Source organism: Cryptomeria japonica, chromosome 9 (genome assembly GCF_030272615.1).
Source record: "Cryptomeria japonica chromosome 9, Sugi_1.0, whole genome shotgun sequence".
In the NCBI taxonomy this organism is placed as follows: domain Eukaryota; kingdom Viridiplantae; phylum Streptophyta; class Pinopsida; order Cupressales; family Cupressaceae; genus Cryptomeria; species Cryptomeria japonica.
The window spans coordinates 332412244-332436242 of record NC_081413.1 but is presented as its reverse complement, the minus strand read 5'-3'; the positions used below and the strand labels follow the sequence as shown (position 1 = coordinate 332436242).

Sequence of the window (23999 nt, the reverse complement as noted above, 5' to 3'; positions counted from 1 at the left end):
CATCTATCTAAAGAGAAATTGATGTAGAAGTCTATAATATTTTCAGTATAAAAACAATACTTAGAGAAACTTGTTCTCGTCTGCACTAGACTTTTTGGAAACATCAATCATCTGTGATATGTAAACAAAACATACTAAATTCCACGTGGAACAGAATGATATGCTCTGTTGTACATGAAGCTGCAGTCAGTCCAAGTTGAGATCACAATCTAATATTCATAGGAGTTTGGAAATAATGAAATTAAATTATAGTACTTTGTTCAAGCAACGCCGTCTGAACCACAAAATTTTAACCTAACCTGTATCGTGGACTACTTTGTACAAGAAAATAGCATTGAAATGAAAGGATAGTTCATCATTAATATCATCAATTTTTACGGTTACATTTACAAAAATCATTAAGAGTAGCATATAAGAACAGGATCCGAATGCACAATTTTGAAAAAAAACCGCTGGAAAAACAGAAAAATACTATGATTTTTAAATTTTCCATCCATGCATACATTCATCTCAGATTCCTGAAGATGCTTTCCAGTTTGACCAACAGATTCAAACATTCAAAAAGTTCCTCTTGTGGTAGATAGTTTGTTTGTTCAACTGTTTTTCTGCTTTTTAAGGAAGCCATTAACTGAAGTAACTCCTGAATATTTGTGAATATCCGGGACACGTTAATCAGAATAGATGCTCCCAATCAGTTATAATGCTTCCACCAGACTTCCGAGCATTCTTAAGACCCAATTTATGCTTTCTTTCTATTCTTATCTGTTTCTTAATGACTCCGTATATTACATACTTAAAAATCTGTTCTGGCAGTCTGCAACACGGTTCAATAAACAGGCTTTTCCAGATGCCTTGCTCTGATTGCAAGGACCGAAGGAAGCTTAAGAACTGTTAAGACAAAAACTGACCAAAAAGGAAACCTCCTTTTCCACTGAAGGGACCTCAGTTGCAATTGAAAATGAAGGCCATTCTACGAAGGTAACAACAATGGCCCATACACACATTCAACTCTCAGAAACTATTAGTATTTTACGAAATGTATCAAGTACACCCTTCAACCTACAAATTAATCCACGTAAATGGCCAAAACTCTGGTTGATTTTCAACCCCTACCAAATAAAACATCTAAACTTGTAAAACGGTAATGTCCGGGAAGCTTTGTACTTTCTCGAACTGAATTTTTTGCGAAGTAATCTTCACCATTTGTTGCACGTTGATGTTCTGTGTACTGCCTAGTGTTCTTCTGCATCCTCGAAGCTTTGCTTCTTCTATCCTCTTTTCTTGTTCCATCTGGAGTTTGTTGTAATCGAAATATTGCAAACATACTGACAGCTACCAGTGCAACCTTTGTGACAACACCAGCCACTGCGTGCAAATTGTCTGAATTCTTTACAAATTGATACCCAAAATCAAGAAGATATGCCAGTCCACCCTGACATTTTTTCTGAAGATCTGCAGTATTGTTATGTCTTTCATCATTTTTATTAGTGGAGAGTGCTTTATTTGCTTCTGCCATGGAACAATCTTGGAACACATTAGGATTTAAATGTGAATCTCCTGCTTCATCTCCATCAGAAGCAAAAGCCAAGGCCTCTTTTATAATACTCATATCTCTGCCCCGATGTTCTTTAAGCCTTTTCAGGAGAATTCGCCGACTTTCTTCCAGCTGCATTAAAGCAGCATCCTTTTCTGCACGTTGCTGTACCTGCAAAGTCTTCTCAAATAACGCCAAAATCAGACTACAATCCTTTAACTATACTATCGATTTGTCAATGATTGCAAAAATTCATTCCAGGAAATTTAATTACAATGACCTGAAAGTATTAACTGTTCATTTTATGAAATATGGAACCCAAAAAATCAGTTGAAAAGGTAATCTTGTCTTAAGATTGTCCAGTGAATAGCGTAGGTAACCTAGCTCAAGAAATATTTCAGATGTGAAAACCTGATAAAAACAATTGATTGTATAACTAGAAGATGCCCAGATTTTAACACATAAGTAAATAACCCAATCAGTTATTCAGCTATAAATGCCAACTCAGAAAAGCGGTGTTATTCAAAACTCAATGCGAAAACACATTTATAGTTAATAACTTAATACCATAAAATATGAATACGTAAAAATTATGCAAATAGCCAAATACAAGGGTGAATTAATTTTGTTTTCAGTAGCTTTTATATAACTGCTTAACTTTTATACTTGCTTCCATCCTACTTATCTAATTATACCGATGTAAAGAAAGAGGCTATGTCATGACTCATTATTCAAGGAGCTATACTGAAATTCTAACAAAATTCCTATTGGCCCTTCCAAATGGTTTGCCCAATGCTTTCTTCTTTCCAACTTGTAATGGTTCTTTATTTAGGGTTTTTTTATATTTTGGGTTCTTATGTATGATTTATGGTAATTTAATAGTGTAATTTCTAGTTAATATCTATTTATACATATTTGATGAATATCTATTTATACATATTTGATGAGTAGTGGTTCACAAGATCCTATTTCTGATGATCGGAGTGATGCCCTAGTTGACAAAGTTGCCCAGCCCAATTCCACTGGGCCTGATTTTAGTAAAAAAGATATATATAAAAATAAATAGTTCAAGACTCTTTAGTTAGTGGTCAATGTTCCAAAGTAATTCTCATGTCCCCTTTCTAGAACTAAAGAATTAATAATATTTTAAATAGGTCCAATCACTTTTGGCCACTTAAATATTATTTAATTGCTATGTAATGTTTTTAAAAAGTATTTTTTACACTTTATTTAAAATAAAATTCAAAAGGGAACTTTTCAATGAAATTAGAAATATTTTTAAATATTTGGAGAAAAAAGTAAATTATAATAAAAATTAAAAAATAAAGGGCCCAAAAAAGTCAAGTATAAAAGAAAAGTCAACACATACAACAAATCATCCGATTTGTCATTTCATTATTCCTTCCATTTTAAAGATTGAATTATTGAAGAACAAATAACTTTTGGTGTTGGCAATCCAAAGGACAAAAGCCTTCTTGGCTTTTCATAATTGAATTTGAAGACAAAAACCCTAATCTCCATTTGAAACAATTCTATTTGAAGGTTGCACTTGGGCTTATATATTGAAGTCATTTTCAACTTTCTAAAGTGCCATTACAGCAATTTATTGAAGATTTCAGCTTGTCAAAGTTTGGATTGATTAATAGTTTCAAACAAAGCAAATACTTTTTTTTTGGCTAATTGAAAAGCATTTTCAGATCATTTGCAAACCTAATATGGGTACATTATGAGAGTTTGTTGCTGCCGTTGCATACGTGATTGCTGATTATATTGGCTGTCAGAAATAAAAATCAAATCTGAGGTTTCTGTGTTGGTGTTTCCATGTTTATTGCTGCTGTCATGATTTATCCAGCAACTCATTATCCGATTCTACTTTCATATTTTGTTAATTTCAGTTTAAGGGTTTCATATAAAGTTATAAACAGAATAAAAATATCATTGTCCATAAGAAATCAGTCATAAATTTGATATATCTGACACATACAATTCAAAGTTGCAACTTATGTTGCATTTGAGAATGTATACCAACATTATGAGGGTTTGAATTTACTATTTGCAAGTGTGAGTTTGATTTACAAGGATTTGCAATACTGCCTTATTGCTAATCAGCTAGGATTTGGAATCTATATTGGTCATTTGATCATTGTTTCAGCTTGCACATATTTGATAAGTCATTCATTTCCCAGAGTTGTCTGATTGAGAATATTATAGTGGCATCAGAGAAATGATCTGGCCAGCATGTGTGGAAGAGCTTATCTTTTGATGCATAAAAGTGATTGAAAATTCATATATTATTAGAGGGAGAGAAGGAAAGAGATGAGGCAACCATGGTTGACTTAGACAAGAGAGAAGAAATGAACTTCCAGGGAATTACCAACCGAAGTCACAAGTGATGATACAGATATTGACCTCATAATTTGAATAAAATTACCTTTTCTTTATCACCCTGAAAACCCTATCAGGATGTTACTCGTCTGATTATATCATGAATTATTAGTTATCCTAGTTAATAATGGTGTATGTATTCCTGTTTTTCCATTCTGTGTCGAAAATGATTTCAATGCTAATAATCTTGGTGGAAAGATTTGTTTTTGTTGAGACAGGGTCATAAAAGATAATCCTGCTCTAGCAAACAGACTCCAGAAGAATTATAATAAATGCTCACATTTCAAGCAGCTGGAATATTTGAGGTCCCAAAATGCCACATATAAATATTAGAACAATGTAGCATAAGCTTGGTGGAATGGTTTCAAATACAGATATGTTTGTAAAAGATTACAAAGAAGGCACAATGGGAAAGAATAGGGATAGCATATTGCAATTATGTTGCAAAGAAAACATGTCAACAACTATTGTCATCACAATTTTCAGCTTTATGGTTGCTATCATCATCATTCCCGGCTGCTACATTATATCATTTGCAGACATAAAGGTGTTTTCGTCACAAGACTAAGTGATTTTCAGTTTGTTGCTGCTATTAGAGTATTTTCAGTCATCATACGGTTGTTTCCAACCTCTATATTGCTGATATTTGCAAGCAAATTTCAAGATGGCAGCTGTTGTACCATTTTTATATAGTTGATTTTCAGGGTCACTGATTTTGGGCTTCTGACAAAATTTTAGGAATTATTTCTTGTATCTTGCTGTCTGTGTAGAGTTTCAACCATTGGAGCTGCTGAAAATAATTATTCCAACTCCCATATTGCTGTTTAGGATGAAGTTTCAATGGAATTATGACTGTTGCAACTTCGTTTAAGTTTGCATATATTTATGAGGGTTCCAACCTACAATGATACAATCTATTGAAAATTCAAGGGTTATTATCATGCTTCATTGTGATAATAGAGTGGCACAGAAAAAATGTGGTGGTAAGCTTATGAGGCAGCCTTTGGCCTTGTGGGAGTTTGAATATGTCCTCAAGCATTAGAAAAATGCATCATGTGTCATCACATCATTGAGAAGCATATTGTAAGTTGTTGCTCTCTTGCTTAGTCCAAGTCAAAGGTTGGGAAGTATAATCATACATCTCATCACAAGTCTCCCAAAAGTTTGAAATAGTAAATTGATATTATACAAGGAGCTTAAAGACTCCTTAAATTAATATTTACATACAAAGTTTCTAAAACAGAAACTAACTACGAAATGGAAATTACCTAAACTAATGAACTAAATGACCATTATAGAAATATGACTACATTACTTTAATACATTCCCTTAATGATCATTCTATTAACTACACCAACTTGCCCATGTCTGGCATTTCGTGCAAATCCTTCAAATGTGTCCAAATCTTTGCAACAGTCTTGCCAAATGGCACTTCTGGAATCATTTCGTCGGTGACTGTAACTTGATGAGCCTGACAGCTTCCCGATTTTGCTCATTGAACTTGTCCTAGTCTTTGCCTGCCACTATGGGACAAGCAGTTTTACCTAGTACAATCTGATCTAGGCACCGATACTCGAAAAATCATGAGCATGCGCTACTTCCAGGTGGTATAATTCTTGTCGTTGAAGCCCCGATTGCCTTCCAACATGATTTTGGTCAACGACACCATCCCTCCCGTTTACCAATGACATGAAAAACGAGGTCAAAACCAGCTGCAACAATGAACTTTGATTTTCAAAGAAGTCTGATTTTTTGGTCAAAATTAGTCAACCCCTTCAGTGAATAGCTGGCATGAATCTCGGGGCACTGCTCAAAAAATTAATAACCCTGATTTTATTGCAAAAAATAGAAACCCTTGCAGAAACAAATAGAAATCCACCGATTTTGTCAAAATCGCTTGGCACGAAATAGACTCACGATTTTGAGAAAATCATGCAAAAATCAAACTAGAAAACTACTCTGAACAAGCCCATGATTTTGAGAAAAATCATTCAAAAAAGTCTGCAAAACCCTAGGACACGAGAAAAAAAGGCTTCCGTGTTAGTCTAGGACTAAGAAACAACCTTCATGCAACACAAGAAATCACAAGCGTCGCAGTTAGAAAGAGAGCAGATGTGGGCACCTAGACAGAAGATGACGTAGGTAGAGAAAAAAACAAAGAACTGCCATGATTTTATGAAAATCATCACACAACCTGTTACGCAAGCATAAATTGATCAAACCACAAAGAAATCGCACAAGAAACAGATGCAATTTTCTGAAAAAAAAAGATTGGAGCCATCAAGAGCAAGAACAGATCCGTTCTGGAGAAAACAGTGAAAAAAACCCTTGAATTTTCACGAGACAAATCTGCACGAACTTTCACAGTAAATCCGTGCAATTCAAACAACTCGTAACCCACTATTTTTATAATAAACCAACCCAAAAACTTCTGGAAAAAAACTCCAGGTAAATACCCACGATTTTTTTTATTTTTCTTTTATCGCCAAAAAAATATCCCCAGTCTAATATGATGAGGTCAATTGATATTATACAAGGAGATTAAAGACTTCTTAAATAGAGATTTACATATGAAGTTTCTAAAATGGAAACTAACTACGAAAAGGAAATTACCTAAACTAATGAACTAAATGACCATTATAGAAATACGACAACATTACTTTAATAAAGTTTGCATCTGTGTTGTTGTGAATCATGCATGTTTCTTTGTTATTTCTCAACTGGCCAAATCATTTTTCAATAAGGTGACTGTTGACGGGTGTTTTATGACCACACCAACACAGAATAAAGTTTCCAACGATCACTCTATCCTCCCTTGATCAAAATCCCAAGTATGCTAAGATTGCAAGAAGATCATACAGTGATTCCAAGGTTCCAACTGCATACTTGCGACTTTATGATGGATATTGGCTTGTTTGGTTTTATGTTACTAGCAATCCAAGGTGACTTACATGCAGTGAAAAAGACTTAAACAAATTTTGAAACTTCAAGGAGATTTTGCAAATGATTTATCAATGGATAGCATTTTTTTTTTGGAACTTTTCTTGATACGGAAAGTAAAAAGGAAAGGGTTTAGAAGGCTATAATCTAGACTAGGAATTCAACAGACAACAAAGCTTAGGCGAGATCGACCACACTTTGCTTCACCACTTTCAGACAACTACACAAAGGGGGTGCAATCTTCAAAGGTTGTGCTTCTAAGATTTTGAATCATCTATGAACACCATCAGAGAACAATACTCATTTGATAATCCAAGTTAAAAACACACATATAAAAGCTCAATCCAACCTTGCAGTGTGGATAGAAATCATCTATCTGCAAAAGGTATGAGCAAATGATCTCACCATAAAGTAATATTATCTATTTAATTCATCTAACTACTTGAAGCAAACCTAATCTAAATGAGGAAGATGAAACCATGCAAGTTTTAAAATAACACAAGTGAACACCAAAAGCCAATGTATCACTCTTATTATCTCGGTAACTTATAGCAACAATCTCATACAATTCTCCCTCTCTTACAAATGAAGGGGTGAACCCCTTTTATAGGCCCAAAAGAAAAGGGACGACCTAGATTACATTCAAATCAATGGCTAACATTCACCATGCAAAACCCTAATTAGGGTTTGACCGAAGATTCAGAAAATATGACGTCGAGTAGTGGGGATAACCATTAATGAAGAATCTCGCCCACTACATATTAATTGACCTTTGCCCAAAAAAGGAAGTCCATGATGCATTAAATGACCACTTCTCAATTCGCCCACCATGTATTAATGACCCACTAACCACTCAACATGGCAGTCGTCATGCATTGAATGAACCACCACCTTGTGAAAAACGTCCATCAGCAATAAATGACCCATCATGCCATCATGCAATCAATAGATTCTCGTCTAAAATTGGACAACCATTATCTCTTTCACTAATGGAGAATGCGACGAATCTGGTCACGACAGCCTCCAGCTCTCCTACGAAGACACTTGGCACAATCTCCTGTTTGAATTCCAACATTGAAGTGTCCTCTTCACACTTGGAGAAAAACTTCTCCCATCTTGATGCCGCTTCTTGAGTCTTGCACATTGTGCTAAAGAACAAGGAAACATTTTCCAAATGTTCCTTTCCAACAAGAAGAATTCATGTAGCCTATCTTGCAGGTGGTCCACTATCAGCTCCCCATCAATCAACCTTCTTGCAAACAATGCTTCTACTACATCGAGGATTTCTTCTTGAACCCCTTTCACCGATTCCCTCAATAATGCTAATTCCTTACAAAACCTCTCAAAGAATTCCTTCCCAATGCAAACTGCATAAAAGCATCAAGGGAAATCATATATCTCGTTTTCCTTGATGACCTTCAAATCAATCAATGTTTGCCTAGGAGTCCCCATTAGTGCCTTCAGGCGTGGAATTGTTAGGTCCTGATAGATATGTGCATCTTCCCATGAATTGTCCGCAGTCTCTAACCTCCTTAGGATAGCTAGGATTCTCCAGTAGAAGTGAGCCAAGTCTTCAATAAATTTACTAGCTGAAGTGAAGACGTCCTTTACCCTTTCCTTAGAGCACTGAGCCCTTTTCCTTATTTCTTCAATCCTATCAATAGATTACTTTGAAAGAGAAGAGGGGGGAACAAAGGACTATCTTCCTCTCTAAATAGATGCCTCAAGCGCCGCATATATTCACACAAGGCTTTGTTCTCGCTCTTCAACTTCCTATTTTTCTCTTCTATTCTTTTCATCTACTCCTTCAATGCTAAGAAAGACTCATCAAAATCTTCTAGTATTTGTGCCTTGGAAGCACACCCTAAGTCGGCTGTTGTAATCTCATATTCATTAGGAGTAATTGCATTCCTATATTTGTCAACTCTAGGCACAACTAGGTGTAACATCCTAGATCTTGACTTGTCCCTTGTAACTTTGGAAAATTTCCTCGCCGCCGCCTTCTTTGTTGGCTTGTCTAACCTGTTCAGAAGTTCTTCAAGTTCCAACGCAAGATTCATCTCTTTCTCTAGCTCTTTTCTTATTCTTTCCTTCAGCCAATCTGGAGCAGCTGCTTGCTGATCCTACACTTCTAGTTGCACAAGTTCTTGTGAAACCTCCTCAAAAGTTCCCAAGTCTCAAATGTTCGTTTCCATGAAACAATCCTGAACCTGTTGTTCTGGAATTGAAGGAAGTTCTCGCCTTTGACTCCTCTGTCAGACAGTCCTATGGGAGGCGCTAACACTGAGAATATTCTATGCTTGCGAAACATCATGATCATACTCCTGCGGCTAATTTCCTGCAACTTCTTTTGTGAACATTTCAACTTCATGCACACTACAAGAACCAGCAAGTGACTGCCTTTTCTATTGTGGCTCTTTCTGCTGAACTTCTTTTCTTTTCCTTGCCTGCGACATCCCAAGAACACTTTTCTCCTTCCTACATTCTACTCTTTCTTGCACAATTTTCTCTTCCCTGGCCTGTGCTCCTGATGACCCTTTTGTTGCCTTGTCATGGGATTCCAAGTCTCCCATTAGATTGTAGGTTAGGCCGGTATTTTTTGCTTTCAATTTTGCTAAGTATCGTTCAACCTAGTGCCTAGTAAACTTCAAGTGTGGCCTACTTAGGACATCTAAATCATCAACTTCTAGTTCTGACTAGTTTGGGGCCTGAATAAACCTATCTTTCTCCTTTTCATACTCCAGCGGAACGGTATTTTCATCCTCCTCAACTTGATCTGGCACTTGTATAACCTCGCAAATTCTTATCAGTTTGAGAGGAAACCCAAAAAACATCCTCCTCCTAACTTCAAAGTCAACCTTGGTGTTGGCCCAATAATCTTCCAGCTGAAACTTATGCTTATGCCTTAGGCCAGCAACCATCATGATTTTATCATATGGGTCAAAGAATGTCCTTGCAGTATGAGATGTGAGGTGGTGGAATAGTAATTCATCCACTGACTTTTTTGTTGCTGCCAATGACAGACACATTTCCTCATAATCTCCCATGACAATTGGGAATTCAAGCTCGGACTTCTTCTTTTGAATTTTGACATAGGCAGTCAACTATCTGGTAACCTCTAATAACACCATCTTGTCCATTGGATATCTTGGTAGTTTATATGGCTGGCCAGAGAATCCCTAGATCCGAATGTAAGTAAATTTCAGAAATTGAATATACTAGGCTCCGTACTTCTTTACTAGCTTCCTTGCTTCCTGCGACAACCTTGTACGAAGTCCTCCTTGCAAAGATTTAGTGATGTGCATTGTGAAGGTGTTGCTTGCTTTCTTGAAAGAAGTAGTATCATACAAGTGCAATTGTGGATAGCACTCGTGAACTTTCAAATGTCCTGGTCTGTACCCCATGGGTCCTTAGCCTGGCAATCCGTTGAACTTGCCCATTCTAGCTAACAGGTAGATAACATACGAGCTCATGTAGAAAGATTAAGTTTGCAAGTAATTCCTCAATTGCTCGTCTAGGTTGTGGCTGATTATTTTTGCCCAATCTATCACCCTATTGCCTTCGATTACTTCGCCAATGAAGTAAAACATCCAAGATTCAAACATGAAGACCTGTGGACACCCCATGACCCGGCTCATCATCAACACAAGATCGGCATATTCTTGTTTAAAATCCATGTTGATGATTTGCTTGGGTAACTTTAAAATATGAAGCTTTGGATTCTGCATCCACACCTAATTGATTATTCCCACGCATCTCTCAAAACAATAATCATAAATCAACATTGCTCTTTGGTCTTGTATGTCATGGACTGGTATGCAGGAATTCCAAAAGTCTTCCCAATTGCTTCAGCTGTAAGATTGGCCAAGAGTTTGTCATCAAGTGCCAGAATTGCCCTTCTTTCAATGTCATAATGTTTCGCACATTCCATAATCAACTTCGAGCACTGGATGGCAAAAGGAAAGCCGACAATTGCTACAATCCCACTTTTAACTATTTGACTAGCAATGGCTAATGGAGGATGTCCGGCTATTCCATATACTCTTTTTCTGAATTCTCCAAGCCTAAAAGTTCCCAGGTTGGTGTCGCTGACTTCTCTCCAGTTTGAAATGATTTTTGACTCCGGGAGAAATCCTCTTTGCTCGTTCTTGATTTGTGCCTGTTGGGAGGTATTTGCCACCTTGTTGGATTCCGCCATTCCTACAAAATAAAATAATTAACATTAAATTTGTGACGAAAGAATTATATAAATCCATCGAAGAAGGAATTCCAGGTTGACAATTCTAGACTTGGAATAAATAAAAACCTCCAAAAATGAGAACATCTAGAAAATGGTAAAATACTTCGTGCTGACTTTCTTCACTTCTCTCTTGCTTCCAATTTCTCCAAAAATCATTGTGAAGAATGAATTCCAAATCATTGTTTAGAAGCCATCCAAAAAGCTGCTAAGTTGGCAAGGAGGTAATTTTAGCACCTGCAATAATTCTCTTTCAATCATGCATCAGTTTCCTTCGACAACTCGCCATCCAAATGGACCCCGCCATCATCTTCACTTCAAAAAATGGAAACTTCTATAATTTTCCGAGTTGTGCTTCATAAATTCGAAATATTCTCTTTGCATGTTGCCAACTCATCTCTTATGAAAATCTTTCTATCCTGGACATACAAGATATCTTTTGGGAAGATTTTCCTGCCTGGGAAGAATTTTAACAATCTTTTCCATTTTTGAAGGATTCCTAAACGTCTAGAAATTTTGGAGAGAGAAAATTCTCTCTAGAGAAATTTTTGTCCTGGAGGAAATTTTTGATGTTCATGTATACCTTGTCCTAGAGAGAAATTCTTCTGACAATTGATAACATTTTCATGTCCAAGGAATTTTATCATGTTCGAAGTCCTGCAGAGAGAAATTCTCAACACTTTGCCAATTTTTTGTGTCCAAATTCTTCAACTTGGGCACATTTCTGAGGAGGTGAAGGAATTTTGTCCAAGGAGGAAAATCCTCCTTGTCCCTGTTTTGGCGCCCTCCTCCTGGACTTGGGCGCAACTTTGCTATGGTGGAGGAATTTGGGTGAAGTTGAAAATTCCTCTGTCCTTGGTTTTGCGCCCTACCACCTACCTGGAGCGCATTTGGGTATTGGAGGAAGAATTTTGAGGAATTGGAAAATTCCTCCTTCGACTTGAAATCCACACCCTAATAACTTCCTGGAGCGCACCTTTGAGAGGGTGAAGGAATTTTGACGTTTGGAGGAAATTCCTCCTTGCTTTGATTCTGGCGCAAATCCCTTGACATAATCCTTGACCATGTTTTAGCGCCCACCAACCATGCTTGGGTGCATTTGCTAGGTGATGGAGGAATTTGGAAGAGTTTGGAAATTCCTCCATGATATGATTCTAGCGCTCAACCTCTTACCCAAAGCGCATTTGACTAGAGGTGAGGGAATTTTGGGGATTTTGGAAAATCCTCCATGCCTTGTGAAGTGCACCCACCTCCTAATCCTGAGTGCCATCTTGGGATTGAAGAGGGTTTCTCAATGAAGGAAAACTTTCATGCCTTGAGTAAATTTCCATGCCTTTGCCATTTTAGAAAAGAATTTCAAACTTAGCAAAATTTCTGATCAACTGCCTGCCTTTTCAACATTCTTAATTTAGAACTTAGATTTTTAGGAATGTTCCACCATCAGTGTCCTGCCAATTGCTAGAGATAGACCTACCAAAATAGACTTACTTAAAATAGTAAGTTCTTCCAAACATAAAATTAGGGCAAACCAAGGCACGGGGACATTTACTAAAAATAGACTTACTAAAAATAGTAAGTTTGTTTAAATGCAAAATTAGGCCAATCTAGGATGCAGTGAAAACTTACTAAAACTAGTGAGTCCTCAGAATTCGCTCAAATTTCAATGGTAGCTTCCTTGAAGGATTCTCACTTCATTGCTTTTTTTAGATTCCTCAAAACCCTAAGCTACTAACCTCAAATCTAAGTTTGAAGGGTAAAAACCCTAAAATAGACAAAACAAGCTCCAAGCGTAGCCAAATTTACTCAAAACATTTGCAAACTTGACCAAAATTCGCCAAAATACTTGGGGACCTAGGGAGACCAAAGAAACTGCTGCCAAACAACCCAAACAACCACAACCAAAAGACCAAGTGGACCAAAAATGCAGGGGGTCCCCATTTGGAATGGGGTGATGTGTGATTAGGTCACAACAATGACCAAGTTACATGGATTGCATAAAAGTATGGTTGATGGAGATAGTAGAACCTATAGTGCTTTTTGGCAAAAGTTGCTTCATTGGACAAGCATAGAATCCAGACTCGATTCATAATGTTGGCACAATGATACTTGAGTATCTAGACTTGCATAAATCTTGTAATGTTTTTTGGTCAAAGTTGCTTCATTTGACAAAGTAGTATAGGTTCTAGGCTCTATGTGCATTACAACATTACTCACCACATTGTTGCAGTGATCCTTTGGCATCCATGTTTGTAATTGCTTGAGGGAAAACAATTTTGGGAAGGGTGTTCCGTCATGTCCCTACTATAAGACCAAAGAATTGATAATATTTTTAAATTGGCCCAATCACTTTTGGCCAAATAAACATTATTTAGGCCCTATGAAATGTTTAAAAAGGTGTTTTTTACACTTTATTCAAAATGGGACTTTTAGATGTAATTAAAACTATTTTTAGATACCTAGAGGGAAATGTAAATTACAATAAAAATTTAAAAAATGGAGGGCCCAAAAAAGGCAATTATAAAAAAAGATCATGACACAGCAAATCATCCAATTTTGTCATTTCATCATTCCTTCCATTTTGGAGATTGAAGCATTCAAAGACAAAAGCTTTTAGTGTCGATCCGGAGAACAAAAACCCTCTTGGCTTTTCATAATTAAATTTGTGGATGAAAACCCATATCTCCATTTGAGGCAATTCTATTCAAGGATTGCACTTAAGCTTATCAATTGAATTCATTTTCAGCTTGGTAAAATGTCGCAGAAGCAATTTGAAGACATTTTCTGCTTGCTACAGTGCTGCAATGATTTATGGAAGATTTCAGCTTGTGAATGGTTGGATTAGTTAATATTTACACGAAAATCAAATATTTATATTTTATTGGCTAATTGTAAGGCAGATTTCGAATCATTTGTTGGTTGTTGCTATTGCATTTATTATTGCCAATTAAATTGAATGTAAAAAATAAAAATCAGATCTGAGGTCTGAGTTTTCTATGTTGATGTCTCCATGTTTGTTGCTGCTGTCATAATTTATTAAGCAACTCATTATCCTATTCTACTTTCATCCTTGGTTACTTTCAGTGGTAAGGATTTCATATAAACATTAATAAATTATAGTATTTGTCCATATGAAATCAGTCATAAATCTAGCAGTCATAATATAATATATTTGACACATACAATTCAGATCTGCTGTTTATGTTGCATTTGAGGATATAAACCAACATCATGGGGGTGAGAATTTGTTATTTGGAAGTGTAAGTTTGATTTACAAGAGTTTGCCATATTGCATTATTGCTAACTTGCTAGTCAACTCGGGTTTGAAATCTACATTGGGCAATTGATTAGTTTTTCAGCTTGCAGATGTTGGATAAATAATCCATTTCGAAGGGTTATCCAATCGGGGACATTATAGTAATAAAGGATTTAAGCAACTTTTACTGGAGCTTGAGTTTTTGTATTTCTATGCAAGAAAGCTTATGTCATGGTAGTGATACATGGCAGACAAAGATAATCCCCTACACATGAAAAAGCACAAAAAAGTTATTTATTTTGTAATTCCTAGGTTAGGACTCGGAAATTTTTTGCCTAGAATTATGGTCCATGAATACAATGCATATAGGTTAGTTGAAATTTATGTATGCCATCTTATTTGGCAGATATTTATAGTGAAAACCTAAGTTACCAAATACTCTACAAATGGGTCCAATATCCCTTCCGGAAGCATCATGACACGGGTATATGTGTAGGTATGCTCCGGAATGCCCAAGGAGCGCCCTGGGTACCCTATGGGTGTACGTGGGTCTGAGGCACTCCTTGGGCATCCACGGGTGCACCCACACACACCCAATGGTGCTCAATGCCAAAAAGTGAAAAAAAAGACACTTTTTTAAACCTTTTTTATCATGCAAAAAAAGTAATAAACCCTAAAAGTATCATTTCACCCACAACAAACATCATTTTGCTCTGTTCACTCTTTTTCTCATTTTGTCATTTTGAACAGCAGCTGGATTTTTTGTAAGATCAATCAAGGAGTGCCAAAGGCGATCTAATCATCTAAGTAAGCATTTTACCCTATTCTTTAGTCTTTTAACAAAACATTTCAAGTTTTTGATCAATTTTTTTTAGTTTTTGATGAATATTATCAAGTTTTTTATTTTTTATTTTATTTAGAAAAAAAAGAAACGTTTCACTAGTTGTTTTAATGTTCATTTTGAACGTTTGTTAGTTTGTACATATTGTAGGATTGCATTCATTTTATTTTTATTTTTAACTTAAAAAAATATAATTTCTTATAACAGCAAAATCAGATTGCATAGATAGTCAATATTTCAAGTTCAATGGGCGTTCATGCAACAAGAAAATTTAAAGTTGATAGAGCATGTCCTTTATGGAAATATACTACGATGCTTGAACAACTTCCAAAAGGTGGGGCATTCCTTTGGAATTGTAATGAGCGTGGAATCAACTTTAAGAGCTTGTGTAGTTGAGTGAAAAAAAACTTTTGTGGCATAAGTGGGAAAGGAATTAGAGTATGTGAAGAGTCAGATAAGAAGGGGTTGTCAAACAAAAAATTAATGGCATACATTAGAGAAGAAGAAGAAGTTAATGTTATGATTGAAAGAGCAAAACTAAGATCTCATCCTTTAGCAAAGAAAAAATCAATGACTTTACCTACCGATTCAATAATGGCCTCCCAACATCCTTTCTTAGAGATACCCTTCTATCCAAGTAGAAGATCCCACTCCTTGCAAAAGAGGCCCATTGGACAAGACATTTCAAAATGAAGCAAGAGACATTGTAGAGGAAAAAGTTGCACATTGCATTTATGCCAATGGTCTTCCATTCAACTTGGCAAGATCACCATATTGATAGGAAATAGTGGCGGCAATCAATAGTGAACCTTCTAGTCTCACAGGTCCCGGGCATGAAAAAGTATGCACCACCTTATTGGTAAGAGAAAAAATAAATAGTAGACATCACTCAAACCAATTAGGGATTCTTAGATTGAAATGAGAGTTTCTATTGTTTCTAATGAATGGAAAGATTGCAAAGAGTCGTCCTTTAATAAATGTTATTGCAATGTCCCCCAAAGGGGCAATGTTTTTTAAGGCAACTGATTGTGAGGGGCAAATCAAAGATGCAAAATTCATTTCTAAAATCCTCATTGAGTCCGTAGAGATGGTGGATCTTGAACATGTTGTCCAAATCATTACAGATAATGTGAAAGATTGTAGGGCTACAAGTGCTTTGGTTGTGGAAAGATATGAACACATTTTTTGGACACCATAAACTGTACACTCCCTTGACTTAGAGATGCAAGCAATTGGCACTCAAATAGAGTGGGTGAAAGATATATACCAAGAGGGTGAGGAGATCCAAATGTTTGTGACAAACCACCATATGTCACAAGGCATTTTCAGAACTTTCCCAAATTTGGAATTGTTGAAGGTAAATTTAATTTGATTATTTACTTTGTTTTTTAATTTTATTTATACCATGTTTAATACATATATAAATTTATCATATTTTTTAATGTGTTATTAACATATTTTTTACATGATCCTAGGTTGCTGAGACCCGATTTGCATCACACAATCATTTTGAGACGACTTGTGAAGGTGCAAGAAGCATTGGGTGCCATGGTTACTAGCAACCAATAGAGTATTTGGAAGCAATCAAATTCAAAGAGGGCCCAAAAGGTCACGTCATTGATCCTAGATGAGAGCTTGTGTGGAATATATCTTAAATTTCACCGAGTCTGTCATGAGTATGATCAAGTTTGCTGCTACATATCAGCCATGCTTGGGGAAAATCTATGATGGCATTGACTCCATGATAGAAAAAATAAAGGGCATAATAGCACAAAAAGATAATGACCCTGAAGAAACATTTTTCCGAAGTGTGGAGATAATCATTCATCATCACTGGAACAAGATGAACACACCATTGCACCTCCTTGCATATGCAATATCTCCCAAATACTATAGCTCACATATACTTGCTTTGCCATGGAGAACTCCACCATATAGAGATAGTGAAGTTTTTCCGAAGCATGGAAATAATCATTCATCATCACTGGAACAAGATGAACACACCATTGCACCTCCTTGCATATGCAATATCTCCCAAATACTATAGCTCACATATACTTGCTTTGCCATGGAGAACTCCACCATATAGAGATAGTGAAGTTGCTAATGGGTACAAACAGGCATTCAAAAGACTCTTCTTCAATCTGAAAGTGGTGGAAAATGTTAGGAAAGAGTTTCGCTTGTTCATCTCAAGACGAGATTATAGTATTTGTTCTCTTCAAGACCACTACACTGTAGATGCTCTACATGGTGATACCACCATGTGCAAGATTATTTGTTCCTCCAACCTCTTGCAATCAAGATTCTATCAAAAGTATTTTTTATTTTTAACATTTGTATTGTGGACTTCAGTACTTACCATTCTTAGATTTATTTTGCATTTTTTGTTTCTAAGTTGTGTTAGTTTTCTCTCCAATATCAACAAGTTGCAAGTTCTTCTCCTGAACGAAATTGGAGTACATCTCCTTTATCCCCTCAATGAAGCGTAACAATTGGCTACAAAAAAACAGAAGACTTGGTTTATGTCCATTCCAATTTACAACGTCTATCACATACTACAAGGAAGGGTCAACAAAGCATCGGAACATAGCCCCTATGTGTGCCAACTTGGATGCATCTATTCATGAGCTTGCTAGAGTCACTATTGATGATGATGATGATGATGATGATGATGATGATGATGCGAATTAGAAACTTACATATGATGCACCTAGTGGAAGTGGCAACGCATTTACTTGTGGTTCAAATGATATTGAACTTGAACCAAAAGATGATCTTGATCTAAATCCTTCTAATGATTGATGAGGATTAAAGACAATTATTAATTTTTATTGTATTTATTTCAATTTTGTAATTGTAATGATTTTCATTTGAATCATGACCCTAGACATGTATGATATATACTATATAGTATATGGCATATGGCATATGACATATGCAATAATATTGACATTCTGCACTATCAACTGGCATTTAATATTTATCTTTATCACTACCATTTTGGCATTTGGCATTGATTAATTTCATTTGAATCATGACCCTAGACATATATGATATATATTATTTGGCATATGACATGATATTGACATTTTGAACTATCAAATGGCATTTAATATTTATCTTTAGCACTACCATTTTGGCATTTGGCATTGATGAATGATATTCATTTGAATCGTGACCCTAGACATATATGATACATATTATATGGCATATGACATAATATTGACATTTTGAACTATCAATTTTATATATATATATGTATATATATATATATATATATATGTATATATATATATATATATATATATGTATATATATATATATATATGTATATATATGTATATATATATATATATATGTATATATATATATATATATATATATATATATATATATATATATATACCTGTTCCTGTACCATAACCAGCAACTTAGGTGAAGCTCAAGCATTTCTGCAGAAGAATGGAAACTGATGCCAATGATAAAAGAGGAACAGGAGAGGATAGTTGAGCGTGCATAAAAAATTTGAGCTATATGCTCAAACACATTTATGGTTAATACCATAAAATATGTATAAGTTTAAAGTATGCAAATAGCCAATTACAGAAGGGTGAAATAATTGTGTACTCAGTGGCTTTTATATAACTCTTTAACTTGTATACATCCATCCTGCTTATCTAAATATACCAGTGTAAAGAAAGAGGCTCTGTCATTGACTCATTATTCAAGGATCTTTACTCAAATTCTAACACAATTCATATTGGCCCCCCATATGGCTTGCCAAATGCTTCCTTCTTTCCAACATGTAATGGTGCTTTAGTTACAGTTTTTAAATATTTTGGGTTATTATGTATGATTTATGGTAATTTAATTATGTAATTTCAGGATAATTCTTATTGATCCAAATTTTATAAGTAGTGGTTCACGAGATCCCATTTCTAATGACCAAAGTGATGCTCAAGTCGACAAGGTCACCCACCCCAATCCCATTAGGCCTGATTTTAATAGCAAATGTATTGACGAGAAAAAATAGGGCAACGCCCTTTAATTAGTGGTCAACGTTCCAGAGTAATAAAGGGTTTAAGCAACTTTCATTAAACAAGTCACGGAGCCGATTAGTTTTTGTAGAACATGCAGGAAAACTTATGCCATGACAATGATACATGGCAGACGAGGATAGTTCCCAGCACATGCAAAAGCAAAAACAAACTATTTATTTTGTAATAATTCCCAGATTAGGATTCAGCATTTTTTGCCTAGAATTATAGTCCATGTTACAATGCATATAGGTTAGTTGAAAATTTATTTATGTCGTCTCATTCAGCAGATATTTATAATAACATCTCAAGCATGTTTGCAGGAGAATAGAAGCTGATGCCGATGATATAGGAGGAACTGGAGAGGAGAGATAAGCATGTGTAAAAATTTTAAGATATATCTGATAAAAGGCAAGCTTTAGTAGCTAGCAGCAAACAGGTATCAAATGTATCATGCTGGGGATGTACCTACATGCCAAGCTCTATGAAATATACTCCATTTTCTCTATATTGAATTTGTATTTTACAAATTGGGGGTTTTGGTCAAATTAACCTGGAAATTGGACTGTTTTAAGTTTTAACACCTACCTGGAAATGTTTATTAGCTGAATGTCACACCCAGCATTATGTAACTGGTTTATTTCGTAATCACTTCGCAGGAGACTCTAAATATTGGTTGTTGGTGAAGTGCTGAAGGTGAAGGTATTTATTGGCCTTGTTTTTTGGGAAGCTTCTTTGGAAAGCTATTGAAGCTCTGGCCAAGAAATTCAGTCGTTCATTTTTTACTGTCCTTACTTACACACAGCAAAGTCCTGCTAAATCCAAAAGGATAACTTGCGTGTATTTGAGATTATTCTGCCTGTATGATCTGTGTACACTGTGAAGGTATACTAGAACCTGGTTAGAAAACATTTCAAATCTTTTACTTTTGACTTTTAAGAGGATGAGTAAAGAAATATGCAGGCTCTGATAGTTTCCTTCAATTGAAGCTATTGAAACAAATAAACTCCACACGGTTGGCTCAATTCCATTGTAAGTTATTTATTTGAAGTTTTATTGCGCAGTTTAAATCTTAAGTTGCTCTGTTTTGGTCGCAATAAACGGTTTGAATTTTCTTAGTGCAAGGTTACTATTTGAGGTTTGTTTGGGGCAATATGCTTATAAAAGCCATTTCTTTAAAGCATAATGTAATTTTTTATTTTTTTGCCTTTGTTGGCCTCTGCATAATTCATAAACTCACTCTACGCAAGAAAAGAAAGTCTTGTGTTATCTTGGAGGACCAGTATATATATGGTTTCTACCTTTTTCTACAGCTAATAAGGGCATTCCTGGGTTTGGAATGTAAACATGTCGGTGTTGCAGGTAATGAGCATGGTGCTCTTGAGTCACTCATTCTTTTGTCTAGCATGCCCACAGCCTGCAACTTGATGGATTTTCCCTCGTAAGTTTTCTATATTATATGCATGTCTTGAGCTCAATATATGAAGAGGAAAGCCCTGCCTGTAAGGCTATTTTTTGCCTTTAAATGGAAACGATGACATAGGCTATAATGATTCAGGTATTTTGATATTAGCAATATCTATTCTGGAGATAGCATGTAAAAGTTGCCATGGTCTTGGCATGCATTGGTGTTAGCTGACATGATTTTCTTCAATGACAAATTACTCCACCATTGGTGTTAGCTGACATGATTTTCTTCAATGACAAATTACTCCATGAAGGTGGAGAGAATTTTAAATGAATGAAAGTTTTTGCATTCCTCTTAAAACCTCAACTGTAAATGATAAGTTCTGACCACTTGTGAGATATGAATTCCCCTCTATGAATTACTTATGTCTGTTCACGCAGTTTATAATTTGTGCGGCACTGTAACCTAAAGCTTACCATCCATCCCTGAATCATCAGTAGTCTGTGCTAAACTTTTTCTTTGGGACAAAAGCACTAATTTATTCCTTGGTGCTCTAAAGAGCCTGCAAACAGAGAAAAAAGGAACATAGAGAAGGCAGTGGAGAGTCGGTCGTTGCAATAGTGAAAAACAAAATCGAAGCAGGCAATAAAAGTGTGTCAGGGCAAATATTTATGGTATTCAGAATGCATAAAATCGAGCATGACCCAAACTGTAATAAAAAAGTGGTAATTTGTTGAAAGTGTAGACGGTAATTGAAATATTGAAGCTTCTCTAATTTTTCCCTCCATAGACCTGAAGGCGACAATGGCACTCAAAAGCTTATGAGCCAATGACAATAGAGAGATATCAGGATTTTGCTAAAATATTGGAATATCGGCAGCTTACTTTCTGTGAATATTATAGGAGTTGCAAAAATTAAAAAAACTGTGATTTTTAACTGGTGCGAAGAGCGTAAGTTATTCACTGTTTAAAAACTAAACGATTCCTGTAGTTACTTACAAAAGCAAGAAAATATAGAAAGATGAAGTTTAAACAGCTGGCATGAAAACCCCAAATAATTAACTATGTCTCAACTTTAAAACCCCAAGTAGCGAAGAAAGTCCCCATCAGCCACCCAAAAAAAAAAATGTGCAGAATGTTTACACTTGGGCCAGCAAAAATCTTCAATCTACTCCTAAATTTGAATGTGGATAAAAGCGCTCACAATTTCACGGAAAAAGAAAGACAGTAAGAAAGTAATGGGTATTGAAAATCCTGACCTGTAACAAGTACAGTTGGTTTTCGAGCGTCTCGAGAGCATTTCGTATAGCGTTCAAACTGGTAATCTCTGTGAAAAGATCGTCATCAGAAGAGTTTGATGGAATGGAAAGGAGATTGTAGATGTGGGGAGGTTGGGAATGTGAGAAATGAGAGGATGGATTCATCTGTTTCTGGTTTCCGATGGACGAGAAGAAAAGCGATTTGCAGAGGGAATGAATGGCGTCGCTCATCTTGTCGTGTAAGTCCCACGCCCTTTCCATTACCGCTTCCATTTCCTCTCCTTCCATTTTTTCTGAAATGTTATACAACAACTAACAATGGGCTGAGATTTCAAACAAAACCCATCTGTGTAAGAAGTACCGAATGGTGAGCACCTTCCATTACAAGGATAGAATAGGTACCCCACGCTAGGCCATGCCCAAACAGAAAGCGGATGCTTTTGTTCTGTTATGGTCCCACGTCATTATTTTTTTTTCCTGCTTTGCTCATCTGCCTCAATTTTGTATCCTGCTACAAGTTATTGACTTGGGTTTTCTAATGTCACTTTTGCTTTTTATTTTTAAGAGAATGGGAGCTTCCATGAGATAGAAAATAATGTTTCTTACAAATTAGAATCTTGGTAGGTGTTATAGCAGTTGAAAAAAATATATATTGTGTTTTTATAATTTTTTATTTTAGTTAATGGATAGAAAAATAATTCACTTACATTTTTATTAATAATTGTAAGGGAATTATGAGATTATTAATCGGCAAAAAGTTTTATGTTTAAAATATCATGTTTTTTCATCACTATAAATTTGTAGAGCAATCTATTTGTAAAATGTTCTTAAAATTTCTTATATATTTCTCTTCATTAGTAGGGTTTGATTTAAATTTTTGGTTAAATTTCTTTCAATATGAGACGTTATTTTCTTGGAAAGAATTCATTTTATTTTTATTATTATTATTGCAATTTTATAATTTCATTAGCTTGTCCTCAAAGTAAAAATATCATCCTAAACTAGCTATAGTTTTTGTTCTAGGAAATTCACAACACACTTTTCACCTCCCTCAAGTTTTCAACTTTTTTTAGTAGTAAGTTGCAAGTTCAATAATTCTTTAAGCTTTTGAATAGATTTGTGCAAACAAATTGCCTTGAGGTTGAGTCACATGCAACAAAAAGCAAGACCTTTTTAGAGATTTGAAGCCCCTATGTCAAAAGAAAATCCCACTCACCATCTATCTTTGATTAAATGGTGAAAAATTGGATTCCTCAACAAAACCCATCATTGTTTGGGTATCTTAACCACATTAATGTGCTTTCTCTTATGTTAGGATTTTTGGTTAAATATTGTTGTTTGTGTTCTATTTATTTGGAACTTTGTCATTTTTACAAATTTCTAATATGTGTATTGTGGTGGCATTGGCTCTTAGTTAAATGACTCGGTTATGTTGGTGGCTAAATTTTTAGGGAAAGATATTTAAGGCCTCTTAGAGTTTTGAAGGGCTGGAAGACAAATGTAGTTTGTTACTCTCCATCCGAAGATCTCTTGTAGAACTAAAAGCCATTATGTAACTAGTTGTAGAATATTTGGAGATTATGTGAGCTAATCACCTTTACGTTTGTGATCATTTGAGATGATTAATGTGTCACAAAAGTAGTACACATGGAAGCACATAGAGAGGTCATCTTCCAAGTGAAAGGGTTTGTATTAATATCTATATAAGGGGCAAGGTTTCTTATAAGTAATGTAGCATGCTTCTATTAGTTTCTAGAGAGTTAAATATTGAAGATCATCTCAAGTATTTAATGAGGTTTTTTGTACTTTATTAATTAATTAACAAGTTTCTAATCACTCTTCATGTAACAACCATTGATTGATTTCCATGTAATGAAATGTTGATTTTGGGGCGTGCCTTAGATTTTTAGTTGTGTTGCGTGCTTTTTTTTTAGCATTCTATCATTGATAATCTTCCACTAGACCACTTCTAAATATACTTTTTAGGGTCATAGGACATGTTATGTTTTTTGTTGATTTGTTTGTGGGATTGTTGGAACTGCATGACATGGCATGAGTATCAAGGCATCAAGATAGTAAAGGTCATGGAATGGTATCTATCATTA

At 35.4% G+C, this 23999-nt stretch overlaps 1 protein-coding gene across 2 annotated transcripts; it reads right to left on the bottom strand.

The window, feature by feature from the left end:
* Nucleotides 1-334: 334 nt before the first annotated feature.
* On the bottom strand, nucleotides 335-22410 carry LOC131029730 (plastid division protein PDV1). 2 transcript variants are annotated; one of them, XM_057960358.2, is made up of 2 exons: nucleotides 21895-22410; nucleotides 335-1705 (listed from the first exon to the last, which is right to left on the bottom strand). In XM_057960358.2, exons 1-2 carry the CDS (start codon nucleotides 22180-22182, stop codon nucleotides 1103-1105), a joined length of 891 nt encoding a protein of 296 aa, XP_057816341.1. In that variant the 5' UTR covers nucleotides 22183-22410; the 3' UTR covers nucleotides 335-1102. The 2 variants fall into 2 exon arrangements, with proteins under 2 accessions (XP_057816341.1, XP_057816339.1); XM_057960356.2 differs by having other exon boundaries at nucleotides 335-1714; nucleotides 21895-22401.
* Between the last annotated feature and the right edge of the window lie 1589 nt (nucleotides 22411-23999).